This window comes from Balaenoptera acutorostrata, unplaced genomic scaffold (assembly GCF_949987535.1).
Source record: "Balaenoptera acutorostrata unplaced genomic scaffold, mBalAcu1.1 scaffold_376, whole genome shotgun sequence".
NCBI lineage: Eukaryota > Metazoa > Chordata > Mammalia > Artiodactyla > Balaenopteridae > Balaenoptera > Balaenoptera acutorostrata.
The window spans coordinates 68,859-86,259 of NW_026645762.1; the positions used below are offsets into that span (position 1 = coordinate 68,859).

The following is a 17,401-nucleotide window of genomic DNA, read 5'->3' on the forward strand; positions in this document are numbered from 1 at the left end:
ACAGTGTGGGGAATACAGTCAGTAACTATGGAATATTATTGTGTGGTGACGTATTGTAATAGACTTTTTGAAATGTATAGTAAAATCAACTTACACTGCTGTGTTTCAGGAAGTAACATAGGGCTGTAGGTCAGTTATACTTGAAAACCAAACAGAACAAGAGACCAGATATGTGGTTACCAGAGGTGAGGAATCAGGGGAGGGGAGATTGGATGAAGACAGTCAAAAGGTACAAACGTCCAGATATCAGGTAAATAAGTACTGGGGTGCGGTGCACAACAGGATAAAGATAATCAGCACGGCTGTGTGTTGTATGTGAAAGTCATTAAGGGAGAAGATCCTAAGAGTTCTCGTCATGAGGAAAAGGTTGTTTTCTATTTCTTTAATTTTGTATCTGTATGAGACAATGGATGTTCATAAAACTTACTGTGATAATCACTTCATGACGCATGGAAGTCAAATAATGATGCTGTACACTTTCAACTTACACAGTGCCGTATGTCAGTTGTATCTCAAAACTGGAAGAAAACATAAGTACTTATATTAGATTTCTAATTATTTTAAAGTTATATCTAATGGATGGTATGAAACTTTGGTGATAAAGGTAGCTGGATACCAAGCTTTAGCTGACTAGTCTTGAGATCTGAAAGTAGACCTTGCTTTGCCTTACAGATCTCTAAGTGCATTATGGGATTGTCAGCTGCAGCTAGATTGTATTCTCTGATACAGCAAGTGTCATGTTTGGTGACGCTTACGGTTTTCTTTCTACTTTTAGATTTTCTAAAGCAGTGTAGCATCACTTGGGAACTTGTTAGAAATATTGATTCTTGAGCCCCAACCCTGCCGAATTAGAAACTGGTGGCTTGGCCTGGCATTCTGTTTAAATCCTCCAAATGATTCTAAATTTGAGAAACATAATAGATTATACCACTTTTATAGAAGTAGCAAAGCTCAACTCAACCCCTTTATATAAATTCTCCAATTTTGTCCCCTTTATTCAGGTCTGTTTATTTTGATGACACCGTAATTTAACGGATGTAAATGTTATTTTATCATGGAAGTGCTCACAAAATTTTAGGGTTTCATTTCTAAATAGTCACAGTTGTATTTAGAGTGGTATTTTATTTGATTCTAATGAAAGTTTACTCTAAAAGTATCATTTAGGCAACTGTACACATCTATTTGGAAGGAATTACGTTCCTTTCTTTTCAAGTAATCATTTGTAAAAATGTTATATTCTTAGGTGGATGCTCTGCGGTTGCGTTTGGAAGAGAAGGAAACCATGCTGAATAAGAAGACAAAACAAATCCAGGACATGGCTGAGGAGAAGGGGACACAAGCTGGGGAGATCCATGACCTCAAGGACATGCTGGATGTGAAGGAGCGGAAAGTTAATGTCCTTCAGAAGAAGGTGAGGTGCAGGTGTTCTGAGCCCAGGGTCCCGCATCAGACCCACGTCCTCATTCCTACCACTGAGTTGTACCTAAGTGCTATCAGAGTTTCTCTCTCATTCCTCTGTTTATATTTTTGCAGGTCGTAATTGAAACCATTGCTGCAGGAGGTAGATTGTGAAAACTGTTCTGTATATTCAGTTTTTAAACTTTCGAAGTAAACACTGTTTGGTATCTTCAGTAGTATTTTCCATGCTACTGTCTCTGAAAAGTGCCTTGTAAATTGCCAGAGTATTTGCATTGGCATTCTTCTACCTCTCCTAATCTTCTGTCTTGTATGGCAACTGTAGGGCCATGAATTAGCACTAGCACGTGGGCCGGGATTCTTGCAAGACTGCAATTTTGAATAGAAACACATGCTACTATAATGACATCTAATCTACATATGTCAAGGAAAGGAAGACTTTCTTTCCTATTTTACCTTAATCATAACTGGAAAGAGGCTAACACTGTAATAAATAAGGGAAGTACTAATAATTGTCTTCCCCTCCCCCTTTTAGCTAAATTAAAGGGTACCTTTGAGATAATAGTTACAGTAGACACTGGTATTTATTGTTCTTCTCCACCGAGGGGATAGATCAGAAATATTTGACATTGTCCCAGTTTATTTTTAACCTCTAACAATAGCCCAGGAATAAAACTCTCTTCACTAAACCTCAAATTCAGCTTTTCTTTTGTGTACAGAGGACCATGTTCAATATTTGTCCTCTGTTAATTTGGTTTTCATTTGCTTTCAATGAGTAGACATAAAAATTTGATCACTCTAGATGGGTGACTGTGGTATCTTGTTAGTGGATGCTACTTTGCTTTACATTTTTATACATATGTTCTTCTCACCTTACCCCCAACTGCTCCCTTCCCCTTACCCGTTTCTTGTATACGCTTCCAGGCACAGTTTACATATACACAGGCAAATACGTATTCTCTTTTTTTCTGTTTACCTCTTTCTGTGTTCTTCCATAAACATTTTATGCATAATCCATATAAAGCAAAAATGTTTCTCTAAACACAAATGTTACCATTCCTTTATTTCCCTTTCCTTTCCTTTCCTTTTTTCCCCATTAATATATTTTGAAACTTCTTCCGGGGCTTCTTCATTGTTACCAACAGCACCTGTGTGGATGTGCTACGGTTTATTACAAGGTTTCCACTGATGGACAGTCTGCTTAAAGTTTCTGCTGTTATGTAAAATGATGCTGCATTTTAAAAATGTGCATATTTAGTTTATTCATATGTGAAGTATATTTCTAGGTAAATTACTTAAAGTAGAATTGCTGGGTGCAAGGATATGCATTTGTAATGTTGGTGGATTTTGCCAAGTCACAAGTACATTGGTTAGAACCCAAAGGTTGTTTCAAACTAATGCACGTTTTATTTTTAACTAGATAAACATTAAAAAAAGTTTTTAATAACTGTGAACAGGGGTTTGAAGTTAGAAATAATGCCTCATTATCCTGGAATAATCATAGTTTGTAAAAATAGAGTGGCAGCACTTATGTTAGCCACTTTATATCTGTAATCTTGTTTAATCCTTGCAACTTTTTGGTAGTGGATTTTAGATCTTGATTGCTCTGTTATAATCAGTGGCTAAATTTTTAGGCCATGACACATAATAAGAAATATATGTTACATTCATCTGTGTCAACGTATAGTATACATGCTTAGAGGTACAGCTAAAACAAAATTTTCACAAAATATACTCTGAACTATCTTCTCCCATTTCTTAAAGGAAATAGAAAAATGTTAAGTCCCAATCCATTAAGTTATTTCAGTACTCACTAATAAAACACTTTTATACCTTGGTATCCATTCTCCCATGCTCCCCTTTCCCGCCCCCAAAACAAAAACAAGCCCCAAACCAACAAAGTCCGAGACATATTACATCATAAGGGAGGTTCAAATTTGTACAAATTTGTTTAGCTAAAAAAGTGGTAGCTTCAGGTTTTGTCACAAGGTTGGTCTTATTCCAAAATGCAGCTTTTCCCATGACAACAACTTTCCTGTTGGGAGAATTAGTAGTATGTGTTGAAGCTTTTTGACACTACAGGACATCATACAAATATGACATGTATTATGCTTTGTCTAGTCTCTTTGCCTTTCGCCGTGGAGGGCCAGTGGAGTAGGCTCTAGAGGGCCGGTAATTGTGCTCTTTTTAGTACACTAGCTGCCTCACTAATTTGTCATGTTATAGACTTTGATTTGTCTTAAAACAGTTATCAAATAGGTAGCACAGGTACTTTCCAAACTGGTTTAGATTATTATTGCTTCTTTTAAGATAATGCCTCTATACCTGTCATTTTCAGTGCTTAGAGCCTTCAGTGCTTTCTGCCTACTTATTTTGTTGTAGAAGTTGCTGCACTAACATCATTAGACTCAACGTTCGTGATGTGTTTCCTGGACCATTGTTTGCTGATAAAATAGAAATAGCTTTAATTTTTGGATCCACATAAAATAAACCAGAAAACACAGTAAGTTTAGAGGCAGTTAAAGGTTCTCAAGAGAGCTATAGTTATTTGTATTATGGCTTTCCTTTCTTGAGGTGCAAACATCCCCTTGCTCCAGGATTCTATGAGCAAGCTTGATTTTCAGGTGGTTGACAGAGGGGAGCTGGCTGAGTGCGAGACTGGGGGTTGAGGGAGCAGAGTGAACTCTGATGAGCTGGGCTGTGGTGATATGGTGGCTTCCGGAGGCCGTGTGAAAGGTGATGAGCCGCACGGACAGGCTGTAGAAGGCACCATCTGTGGAGTAGATCATGTAGGAGATCTGGGAGAAGAGCGCCAGGGTGGAGATGAAATGGCCCAGACAGTGGTGACTGTGGAGGCCGCATATCTGGCGTTTGTTGTACTACAGGATGTTGGTGATGGCCGGTACACGTCCACAGCAGTGATGCAGAGATGCACACAGCACGTGATTCCAGAAGACAGCCAGATGTCACATAGGATTTGGCCAAAGTTCCAGGTGTGGGTGATGGTATATGTGATGCAGATGGCTATGACCAAGATGAAAGCCAAGAGATTGGTCTTGGCCAGGGAGCCAGTGAGATAGTTGGCTGGCGTGTGGAGCTTCCTGGTAAGGAAGACGGTGAGAAGCACAAAGGCTTTGGTGAAGACTTTGGTCCATGTGATGATGGAAAGGACCTCAGCAAGAGAGATCTTGAGTTCCTGGAAGGTCCCGGATCCCAAGCCTCTGGGGTTTCTGCAGCATTCAGGATCTGTTAGAGGCCCCCAGGAAGAGGCCTTCTGCCGACGGGTTTGGAGGGGGCATTCTAGGTGGCTCTCTCCGTACTCATAGCTCCTTCTTCCACAGTTGTCTTCCCCACAGAACAAGGGCGTCCTTCCATTTCACACTGGAGGGCGACATTTATCACATGAATAGACACAGTGAAAAGACCCCAGGTCTTACTTGTATTAAGAACACAGAGGTGACTCAGCTGTAATCAAAGATTGTTCTAACTCAGACGAATCCCAAGGTTTCTCACTCTTCTGGAACTCTGGTAGACACATGCTGAATTTGTTAGATAATCACCAGGTTACCCACCAGTGTGGACAGAGCTCTGCAGGTCTTGCTTTTGGCCTTTGGGCTCTTTCCAAAGGCTTGAGGCTCTTACTGTTTGGTGATGTATTCAGAATTTCCCCCACTCTTTTCTATTTTGAGAAGATTCTGGATTTCAGGTTGTCTCCTGGGAACTTTTAAAGCTAGAGCACCAGCCGATTAAGAGAAGCAGTTCAGTCAACAGCCCACAGTTTTCCCAGAGTAATCTTGACACATAATGAGGTACTTGTTTTGGTTCCTTTTCCACTGATCATTTCTGAGCCGGGAGAGAGAAATGTTCCAGTTCCCAAGACTTGGAGAATGCGTGAGTGCGGAGAACACAAACAAATGGCTCGCTGTGAGCTCCCCAAGAGGAGCACGGGGTCAGCAGCCCCGCCCTGGCCACACGAGTGCTGTGTTTGCTGTGGTGCGGCCCTTCCCCCTTCCTCCTTGCTTGTCACCTGGTTTTGTCCCACCTTAACTACAACCCCCAGCCGAGCACCTTCCGCCGGGCTCTTCCCTTCCCTATGCCTTTGAGATACCCCCTATTGCTTTCTTGTTGTTGTTGTTAAATTAACAGACTTTATTTTTAGGGCATTTTCCCATTTACTCCCTGCCCACAGTTTCCCGTTATTAACATCTTGCATTGGTGTGGTACATGTGTTAAAATTGATGAACCGATATTGGTACATTATTATTAACTAAAGTCTGTAGCTTACAGTAGGTTTCACTCTTTGTCTTGTACAGTTCTGTGGGTTTTGCTGAATGTATAATGACATGAATCCACCATTACAGCGTCATACAGAGTATCTTCACTGGCCTAAAGATCTCCGTGTTCTACCTATTCATCGCTCTCCCAGCTCGCTACCACGGATGTTTTTACTGTTTACAGTTTTGCCTTTTCCAGAATGTCATGTATTTGGAATCATACAGTATGCACCCTTTCCAGGACTTGTTTCTTTTACTTACTATATGCATTTAAAATTCCTCCATTTCATTTCATGGCTTAATAACTCACTTCTTTTTATCGCTGAATAATATTCTGCTGTCTGATGTACTATAGTTTGTTTATGTAATTACCTGCAGAAGGACATCTTGGTTGCTTCCAATTTTTATCAATTCTGAATAAAGCTGCTATAAACATTCCCATACAGGTTTTTGTGTGGGCACAAGTTTTTAACTCATTTGGGTAAATACCTAGGAGCATGATGGCTGGATATATGGTTAGACTATGTTTAGCTTGTGGAAACTTCCCCTATATTGCTTTTTGTTTGTTCGTTTGTTTTTGACTGCGTCAGGTCTTAGTTGCAGCACATGGGATCTTTCGTTGCGGCGCACAAGCTTTTCGTTGCGGCGCGCGGGCTTCTCTCTAGTTGTGGCATGTGGGTTTTCTCTCCCTAGTTGTGGCGCATGGGCTCCAGAGCGCATGGGCTCTGTAGTTTGCAGCACACGGGCTCTCTAGTTGAGGCACGTGGGCTTAGTTGCCCCGTGGCATGTGGGATCTTATTCCCCCGACCAGGGATCGAACCCATGTCCCCTGCATTGGCAGGTGGATTCTTAACCACTGCGCCACCAGGGAAGTTCCAAAAATATCTACTTTCTTGCTTAATATTTATTTAAATTTGAGTGCATGTTGAGCATTTTTTCATAGGGTTTTCTTCGTTTTGAAGCTACATATTCATGTCGTTTCTACATTTTTCTGTTAGATGGTTTATTTTTTTTCCCTTATTGATTTATAGGGGTTCCCTAGTAAGTGAATTGGCCTCTTTCCTCATGTTTTGCAAATATATTTTCTTGTTTGTCATTTTCTTTTTTACTTCCTTTATGGTATTTGTTTTAGAATTTATGTGTCAAATTTAGTTGTCCTTTCCTCTGTGTCCTCTCAATTTTCAGTCATGCTCAGAAAGTCCTTATGCCCACCAAGGTTATTAAGTCATTCACGCATGCTTTCTTCTGGTACATTTAAAGTTTCTTTTTTCTTTATACCTAAAAATTGTTTTATAAAATTTATATATTGGCTTTAATGATTCAGCTTTTTCTTTTTCTATGTGGCCAGTCATCATTATAATATTTATTAAATAATCTACCTTTTTCCTCCTGATTTGAAACGCCAAAAATAAATTGTCGTTTAAATCTGGGCCTGTTTCTGGTCTGTTCCATTTATCTGCCTCTGTTTCTTTGACTGCTTTTTATGAAAAATACTTAGTTTGTTTATAATCCCCCTTCCTGATTTTTGTTGGTAAGCTTTGTTGTCTTTTGCTGAGTCCACAGTGCTTTTCATATTTACATTGTGTTGCTTTTCGAAGGGGAAAAAGTCTTTTCTGTAATCATGATTCATATTGTTTAGCCTTTATTTCTGTGTTTAAGTGAATTTAATGTTTACCACTGTTTGTAGCACCATGGCTTACCTGTTCCCAAGGTTTACATTTCATTTAATTCTTGGTTCCCCAAGAACTCCTTTGAACACTTTTTCAAGAGTGGTCCTGGCTGCTTGCTTGTTTGTATTTTTTTAAAGTGTACCTTTTTATTTAAGATTTTTTTTTTTTTTTTTTGGATGTGGACCATTTTTAAAGTCTTTATTGAATTTGTTACAGTATTGCTTCTGTTTGATGTTTTGGTTTTTTGGCTGCGAGGCATGTGGGATTTTAGCTTCCTGACCAGGGATTGAACCTGTACCTCCTGCATTGGAAAGTATAGTCTTAACCACTGGACAGCCAGGGAAGTCCACTGGGTGCTTGCTTGTTGACCATGCATTTATATTATCTTTTTACATTTTATAATTTAATTATTTGTGAGATTCAAAAAGCATAGAGAATAACATAATAAGTAATGGTAATTACTCAACTTGGGAAGTAAAATTTCAAACAGAGTCAAAGTTCTTTGGCATATCTTTTCTTGAGAGTATTCCCCTCCATTCTCTCGCAGAAATAAACGCTTGCTTTGGTGTTTATGCATGCACCCGTATCTTAGGTCAGGATGCATGTTTTCGTACAACCTGTGTATGTGTTAATAAAATTTATATAAGAGGAAATATACATGGCAAATAAATATGAAAAGTTATGTACCCTCACTGTAATCAGTGGAATGTAAAATAAGACCAGATTAAGAAACCATTTTATACTTAGCATTGTAAGCTGTGTTCGCAAAAATTAAGAAGTCTGACAGTATCAGGTGTTGGTAAATGTGGCAACTGAATTTCTCACACAGTGCTGTTGGGTTTTTAAATAGGTACAACTATTTTGGAAAGCACTTACTAAACATAAGGGTACCCTGCCAGATACATATACTGTAGATGAACTCCAGGATGTATGTAAGAATGCTCATAGTAACCTTGTTTGGATTAAGGAAAAAACCAAAACAGAACTGAGGAAATACTTTGCAAATGTTTACTGACAGAATGATTGAGTTAGTAAGTTATGGTATAGTCACACAGTGGAATATATTATTCTTTTCGTTTTAGGGCAAGGGAATATTTAGGATAAAAATTCAGCAAAGTTATTTCTTCTGGAGGTAGGGAAGGGAAGAGGGTTGGGATAAGGAAGAATATATGAGTATCTTAAGTAGTTCAGGTAATTCTCATTCTTACGATGGGTAATGCGTTTGTGTGTAATTTAACATACTTCATAACATATAGATACATATTTATATTTGAAATATATTTAAAATACCTGGAGGCAGATTTACTTCTGTTTAATTTGCTGGTACATGGGTGCTTATTATATACTTTATATGTTTCCTTTTGTTTGATTATGAATAATAAAAATGCCTAGAAAAAACCTTCTCTGTACCTACATATCTATCTTCATTGAGAAAGACTTTTTCCTGTGTTTTACTTTAAATTCATTCCTAATTTTATAATTGTGAAATTAGAACCACCTTCCTCTAGAAGTTTATTTGTATATTTTGAAACAATGTCTGATGCAGATGTAGAGTCTCATTTGATAAAGCCCAGCTGTTCGTTTGATGAAAATTTCCTACAAAGTCTGGCAAATGGATTTATTCAGCTTATGGTCAGATATGTCCAATTAAGATGCATGAATGGCTTGGACAGTTTTGACCCTCTTTCCTTGAACCAGAATTTGGCTACTTATCGTATTTGCTGGTTAAGATTAGCTTGGGCCGTATTGAACAAGTGTAATCCTCCTTCAGCAGGATGATTTTTTAGATATTGGGAGCCTATATTTGACAGCCCCCAAATCTTATTTTCCTCGGTGAAATATTGCTGTTCCTCCCATTATTCTTACTTGCCCTGATTAATTTTTCTGATGGCAGTTGTTTTTCTACACTCATTTTTCCTCCATACTTGTACTCTTTGGAATTTTGGATCTAGTTGCAAGAGAGATGATTAGAAGGTGATTAATGTTCTGTTCTTGGCCCTCCCTGAAATGTGGTATTGGGAAAACTCACTAACCCTCAGTTTCCTCTACCCTCAGTAGACAGGGTATAATAGTTACTTTGGGGGGGGTTGTTAAATGATGTAATGTGTATAAAAGCACCTTGGAACCCATGAAGTGTTATATACCATGCATATATTAATAGGTGTTAAAATTGTTTGTTCTTTATTACATTTTACTTTGCTAAATTCAGCCAATGACTCTAATCTTTAAGAATCTTTTGAAACTTGATTTATTTAGTCTGTTTATCTCCTTCAGTTTTATGCCTTCAACCCTTATGAATATATTCTTTTTTTAAAAAAACTAAATTTATTTATTTATTTTTGGCTGTGTTGGGTCTTTGTCGCTGTGCATGGGCTTTCTCTAGTTGCGGCGAGCGGGGGCTACTCTTTGTTGCTGTGCACAGGCTTCTCATTGCGGTGGCTTCTCTTGTTGTGGAGCACGGACTCTTCCGGAACGCGCTTTCTCTTGGCAGCATGTCTAGGGACTGGCTTCTCTGCTTGCACCTTTGCTGGCGTGGCCAAAGGAACTGCTGCTGCAAAGAAAATCAGAACTCATCAGTCACTTCTGCTGTACAGTCTCCTGCCAGAATTTCCCTCTCTCATGTCTCTCCCAGTTTCTGGCTGAAGACCTTTAATCGACTTGACATCCAAAACAGCCTTGGCCCATCACCTCTCTGAGTCCCTAGAGAAGGGACACTGGCTGCAAAAGCAATTCCTAGAGCCTACGGCTGCAGCACATGAGGAGGTCTCTTCACCGTTTCCAGGGTAAACAGTAGACCCCGAAAGTCATTGCAACCGTGAGCCTCTCCATCTCTCCCTTCCACAACAGAGAAAACATTTCTTGCAGTCTGTCACTTCTGAAGCTTTAATGGAAATGTCTTTCAAGTTTTGGAAAAAAATAATCTAATATAAATTGGTGAAGAACCCCTGCCACCTTGGCAACCCCTCTTGGGCCCCATTTATACTGCCTGTTTCGACCACACTGAACTCTAGCCCTCTGATACTTTTATGTAGATTAGAACAAGGCCAAATACTGAGGCAGAGTGATCAGGAGACTGAGAACCGCGTTCTGGGTACCAAGTCTAGGCTCACATCAACCCAGCCTCCTGGGACATCATCTCCTCAGCCCTCCAGTCTCATTAGCACTTCGACAGCCCTCTTGGTGCTTCCGGTCTTCCCATCAATATGGCACCACCCTCTCCCCTAGAAGTAAAAATCATTATAATCCTCCCTCTCTCCACCATGAAAGGATGAGATAAAGGCTCAGCAGCAGCCCCCGTGAAACACACGGTCACCACTGTGAAGAGGTGTTACTAAGACGATTTGGTCCGACTCAGAGAAGGGAAGAGACAACTCTGCCCTTAGGCTGATCAGGCCCACAGGAAGGAAGCACACTGGGGGCAGCCTTTGAGAGAGTGGCAATGCGAGAGAACCTTCTTTAGGAGGGGACTCCCTGTTGCCGACCTTGAGAAAGTAAGGATGGGACATTTCGTTTACTGGGGCTGTTGCAGAGGGAATGTGCCCAGAGGTTGGGCCACCCTGCTTGAGAATCAAAGCACCTTGTAGTCCGAAGCTGCATGAATGCTCCAATCGCCGGATTTTGGGTCTGGGGCAACCCAGGTCTTCGTCTGACTCTTCCGGAGCGCGCTTTCTCTTGGGAGCATGTCTGGGGACTGGCTTCTCTGCTTCCACCTTTGCTGGCGTGGCCAAAGGAACATCCCCGTAGGCCCGGTAGCCACCAGCCAGGCAGTATGTCTCCCCATGCCAGCCCAACTGCGTTTCTCCACACCCTCGGTAGAGGACATGGTAGTGGCCAGGGGTAGGGGGAGAAACGGGAGCCATTGCTGCTGCAAAGAAAATCAGAACTGATCAGTCATTTCCGCTGTACACAGCCTCCTGCCAGAATTTCCCTCTCTCATGTCTCTCCCAGTTTCTGGCTGAAGACCTTTAATCGACTTGACATCCAAAACACAGCCTTGGCCCATCACCTCTGTGAGTCCCTAGAGAAGGGACACTGGCTGCAAAAGCAATTCCTAGAGCCTACGGCTGCAGCACATGAGGAAGTCTCTTCACCGTTTCCAGGGAAAACAGTAGAACCCGAAAGTCATTGCAACCGTGAGCCTCTCCATCTCTCCCTTCCACAACAGAGAAAACATTTCTTGCAGTCTGTCACTTCTGAGGCTTTAATGGAAATGTCTTTCAAGTTTTGGAAAAAAATAATCTAATATAAATTGGTGAAGAACCCCTCCCACCTTGGCAACCCCTCTTGGGCCCCATTTATACTGCCTGTTTCGACCACACTGAACTCTAGCCCTCTGATACTTTTATGTAGATTAGAACAAGGCCAAGTACTGAGGCAGAGTGATCAGGAGACTGAGAACCGCGTTCTGGGTACCAAGTCTAGGCTCACATCAACCCAGCCTCCTGGGACACCATCTCCTCAGCCCTCCAGTCTCATTAGCACTTCAACAGCCCTCTTGGTGCTTCCGGTCTTCCCATCAATATGGCACCACCCTCTCCCCTAGTACTCAGCAGCTCAGGATGGGATGTGTGTGAGGGCACCGATAGAGATGTCTCCATGACAGCACAGAGGTGCCTGGGTTTGAAGGTGTGTTTCAAGAGTGGCCCTCTTCCTCAAACTGCTCCATTTACCATTTGCCAACAAAAATGCACTTGTCTTTTGCTAAGAGGCCAATCAGGAAAGGGTCTGAATGGAAGCATCTGTAGCCCAAAGGGGAAGCTACATTTATAAAGATCAGGACCATCCTGCACACTTGTCCAGGGATGACCTTTCACTTGTCCTCAGCAGTGAGCACTGTGGGTCCCTGAAGGTGTCCCAGGTCACTGGTATTACTTACAGCTGGGAACGCGCTCAGGTATACGTAGTGGGCAAACCCCACAGGAACATGAGGCAGCCAGGTGAGGTTGTGTGGACACCATGCCTCCGGGCGGTCTCGGTGTACCTGCCGCACTGCCCACCCATGGAACAGAGCACAGGTCTGAGTTAATATAGACGATCCAGTCACACATTCTCACTCAGACAACCAAAGAGATTGGTATCTGGTGGAGAACTGTCAGGGAAGTTTCTCAGGGCAGCACGTTGGCAGTTACGCGGCCATGGAAACTGTTAGAAGGCCGGTGAGGTCATCACTACCCAGTGAGGTCATGATAAGGAACGTGTGACTTGGGGGTCAGGCTTCAGGAGGAGGGGCAGTTTTGTGGAGGAGATCAGGGGGGAGGCAGAGGTACTCTACCTGGCCCCTCACACCTGGGCCTCCCCACCCATGCCCTAGTCTAGCAGACACCCCACATGGGGCGTGCCGGTGGGCTGGCACAGCCCCAGGGGCCCCAGGAGGGCAAGAGAGACCCACTTTCTGAGATTGCCAGTGACACACCCATAGTCCGGATATTATCCGTAACGATTACTAAGGTGGTTTATCTCCCTCCACTTTTACTAAGAAAAGGAGTAAGTAATTGAAGACTCGAAGTCATTTTTACTGAGGTTCTTTGTTTTGTTTTTTTTTCTTCAAAATACTAAATGTAAAGTCTGCAGGGCGTATATAGGTGTTCAACTTTTTTCCAGATTTTATGTTTTTGGTGTTTTGTAAAAAATTTTTATTTATTATTTATTTATTATGTTTATTTTTGGCTGTGTTGGGTCTTCGTTTTTGTGTGAGGGCTTTCTCCAGTTGCGGCGAGTGGGGGCCACTCTTCATCGCGGTGCGCGGGCCTGTCACTATCGCGGCCTCTCTTGTTGCGGAGCAGAGGCTCCAGACGCTCAGGCTCAGTAGTTGTGGCTCACGGGCCCAGTTGCTCCGCGGCATGTAGGATCTTCCCAGACCAGGGCTCGAACCCGTGTCCCCTGCATTGGCAGGCAGATTCTCAACCACTGCGCCACCAGGGAAGCCCCTTTACTGAGGTTCTTAATACCTTCCTCACAAGGGTGGACAAAACTCTCAGCTTTTTGTATTGAGTGCAGATGTCTCTATTCTTGCCCATTTCAGAGTCCTCCTCACTCAAAATCTAGGTTTTGTCGATCTTTAGTACCCTGTCTCTCATCTTATCTCAGATTATTCTGTGGTAAGATGGTGCAAACTATGTATTTACTAACTGGAGAGAATTCAAGTCCCCGGAGCTGTTGTAGCTCAAAATTCTGTTTTTTGTTTTTTTGTTTTTTGTTTTCAAAATTCTGTTTTAAGTGGAGTCATTTTCTGTGCTTTCCTTTCATGCTGTCTGCAAAATGCCTGTTTCTGTCCTCCTTGAGATCCAGGTTTACAGCGCTCTCCTTTTTCTCATTCTGGGGTCTCTATGTTTGTGGCATCTCTGAGGGCCCATGTTCTGTTGAGGCTGAATTTGATACCTGGGGCGGGGGAGGGGGGGGGGAAAGCAACTTCCAGATGGGTCAACCTAGAAAAGGATCCCCCATCGTGTAGAAATTTAAAAACGGGCAAAATACCTGTCCTATCAGACACTATGATTTGCCCCCTCTGTCTGACGCAGCCCAGAGCTTCGTCATTTAATTCACACCTATCTACTGTGAAGGCCCAGCCAACAAGATCATTTTGGAGCCCTGAGTGGGTGCCCAGAATGGATGGGAGGGCTGAGGTAACCAGAACTCTGCCTTTTTTATGGAGAGGTGTTAGGGCATCTTCTTTTCAAAGTGACACATTCCCAACCCATCCAACTCACGTAGAGGAGCAAAACCACTGTCACCAGCCAAAGGGAGAAAAACATGGGGCTGCAGAGGAAGAGGGATCTTGTGGGGACTCTTGTATTATTCATCCACGTGCAAGTATGAGCTCCAGATTTGATAAGACATGCAGTCTGATCAAAAGTCATGCAATTAATGATTTCTTTCAAAAATCAAAGAACTCTTTGATTCTTCATTTTAATGTAACTTTGACCTCTTTTCTTTCCATGTCATAAAAGAGGCCTTGACTAAGCTAAACATGCTCTCTCTCCGTGCCTGCAATGTATCAGAAAGCATCCTCAGTTACTTTCACAGGCAGTGGAGAACTCCTTAATTTTTCTCTGACGACAAGAGCTCCCTTTGAGCCTGGGCCAGAGGTGAGCAAGAGATTCTGATTCTGGAAAGATGTAGAAAAATGAAGTTCCTTTTGCCAGAGGTTCTGGGTGAGCATTGTTGATGTATGACTGTTAGCAGTCTTACCCTCCTTCCACCTATTCTTCCTTTTCTGCATGGTGGACTGTCCTTTAGTTTTGGGGGTACAGTATTGGGGAAAAAAGGAAGGGGAGGCTAGAGGTAAGTAGGCTAGTGGCGGGGATTTTGTGCACGAATATTTGAAGAAGGAAGTGTGGGAGCAAGTGCTGTGGTAAGACGGGAAAGGGAGAATTTAAAAAAAAAAAATCTGTGATCCATAAATCCCCTTCAAAGACTCTAAGCAAAGTACTTAAATTATTTTACAATTACTTTTTGGTTACTACTCTGCAGTATAAAACACAATAAGTTCACTTTTTATCGTGTCCCTGTGTCATTAGCATCATTTCAAAGACGTGTCTTAACGGCTGTATCGTGTACCATCCTTTATTTAACCAGCTCCCTTTTTTGGACAGTTAATTCAGTTATTTTGTTGTTTATAAATATATATATATATATATATATATATATATATATATATATATATATGATGGATATTTTTGTTTGTAATTCTGATTATGTCATTTTGTCAGTCAGGATAACTGATGGTAGCTGTACTAACAAACAACCTAAAATCTCAGTGGCTTAGCAGGTGTTGACTGAAAAAAATGCACAACTAAAAGTTGAGAATCATCTTTTTTTTGGTGGACTTGCTGAGGACTTAAGCCCGGGAGGCAGTGTCAGATCGCTCTGAGAGATTGCACTGAAGAGGGAAGGGAGGAACCAGGACATATAGGAGTTTTGCAAAAACAAAACAAAACAAAACGTTAAACCCCAAAACAACCAGGTAGTCGGAACATCAAAAGATTACTGTTAATGAAAGAAAAACCAGACATCTCAAGTCAATGAATTTAGCATTTTTCTGTGTATGGGAAGAGGCAGGAGTCTGGGCTCATTGGAATCCTTCCTTTGATGTGCATTTGAACTCTCTAGAGCCAGCATCCTGCTTTTCTCCATCCTGAATCCCCTCCGGGTGCACCATCGGGGATGGCTGCCATGGCTGATGATGGCTTGATGGCTGCAACACTCTGTTGACTGATAGGGCAGGCGACATTCTTCATCCATACAGGTTCAAGTTTTCTTACTTGCTCGATTTACTGGCTAGGGTTGGAGTGGGAGACTCTGTTCTTTGCAGATGTGAGGGACTCAGGGTCCTTCAACGTTGTGGCGTCACCTTCCTCAGGTCCTCCGAGCCCCGGCGCTGGAAGAAGGGAGCTTGGAGAAGGCACGCACGCTCTTGGCCTCTTCTGCCCAGAGAGGACAGAGCCACTTCTGCGCATGGTCCACTGGTCAGGGCTCGTTCCAGGGCCCCACCCAGAGGCAAGGGGGCTGTCGAAGGGAATCTGGATGCAGCAAAGAGAAAGGGCCAATGGGTATTGATTAACAACTAGCCAAGGTCCTACCTACCTACCAATTCACTGTCAGATCTTTAGAATACAAAGGGTTACATTCCTGCAATCCTCCTCTAATTCGAGACAATTCTCCATTCATATTCTCTTTTGCTTAGAGCAACCTTGAGCTGGGTCTTCCCAGGCTCTTCTTTCTACCCCTACAGGCTGTGGTCTCCTCGGAAGCTTTGGTGGGATGCAGGCAGCATCTGGGAGAAGGCGCCTCGGAACTCACGTGCCCGCGTTGCCCAGGACCCCAATTCCTTCCACCTCTCGGATGCTGCTTTCTTTTCCCAGGGACAGAGCCAAGCTGTAATTGACTCCTTGGGTATTTCAAAGTCCCTGATCCCAAGACTGAAGGATGACTGCCTGCTGTTGTGAAAGGTTACCAAATTATCAGGACCTCTGATTGGGAGGGACAGTGGGAAGAGGGGAGGTGGTGTCAGGGGAAAGGCACTGACATTTCAAACTCAGCTGGCGACTCCAGCCCCTGGTAATGGCTTTAGTAACTTCCCAGCTGATCCCTGTGATTGAGCATCAGGACCATTGAATGCTAATTGAGTTGAAAAGCTTCCCCCTCATGTGCTAAAACTCTCAGGCAGTAAAAGGCTTCTGACCATGTCTGGAGTTGCGTGCTGGGGACAATGTGGTGGGTTGCCTCTGTCTACACTTAACTGCTGTTCGTCTTCCCGGCTTGACGGGGTAGGGTTGCTGTACATACACAGACTTTAAAATTATTTTTAAATTATTTTTTTAAACTGAAGAATGGTTGATTTACATTGTTGGTGGTTTCAGGTGTACAGCAAAGTGATTCAGTTATGCATACACACATACATACGTATACATACATACGTATATATATATTCTTTTCCAGATTCTTTTTCATTATCGCTTATTGCAAGATATTGAGTAATATTGAGCACAGTAATACTGTGCTCTACAGTAGGACCCTGTTGTTCATCTATTTTACATATATCATATATCTGTGTGTCTCTGTTAATCCCACACTCCTAATTTATCCCTCCCCTCACCCTTTCCCCTTCGGTAACCGAAATTTTGTTTTCTGTGTCTGTGGGTCTATTTCTCAAACAGACTTTTTTTTTTTTTTTTTTTTTAAGCAGATTGCACCTTGCTGTGGCTGGATCAATACTCTGGAGTAAGCTGTTTGCCCTCAAAACTGCTGGGGCCGCAGCCATGGAGCTGCAGGATCCCAACGGGGTCCTGACGTCCATCTGCTCTGTTTTTTTCAGGTGCGCTGAATCGACAGTCCTGAGTTTTGAAGTTTTCCTGGAGGGGACGTGAGGGGATTTCTCCAGGATCGATGGAACTCCTTTTGTGGTGCTTCAGTGCTTCCACCATGAAGCGCTCATTTCCCTATGCACGTCCCCCCGCCCCACCCCACTGTTTCCTTTACTCTCTCTCCTCCCACCCCCAATTCCCAGAAGAAGATCTAGGAATCAGGTCCAAACATAAGATC

At 42.5% G+C, this 17,401-nt stretch overlaps 1 protein-coding gene across 1 annotated transcript in view; it reads left to right on the forward strand.

Moving 5' to 3' along the window:
- The window catches only part of LOC130706699 (ELKS/Rab6-interacting/CAST family member 1-like), a 237,652-nt gene that overhangs the window by 68,274 nt on the left and 151,977 nt on the right, over window positions 1–17,401 (forward strand). The window contains 1 exon segment of the mRNA XM_057539401.1: window positions 1,244–1,411. Within this exon segment, the coding sequence (XP_057395384.1) occupies window positions 1,244–1,411 (168 nt within the window).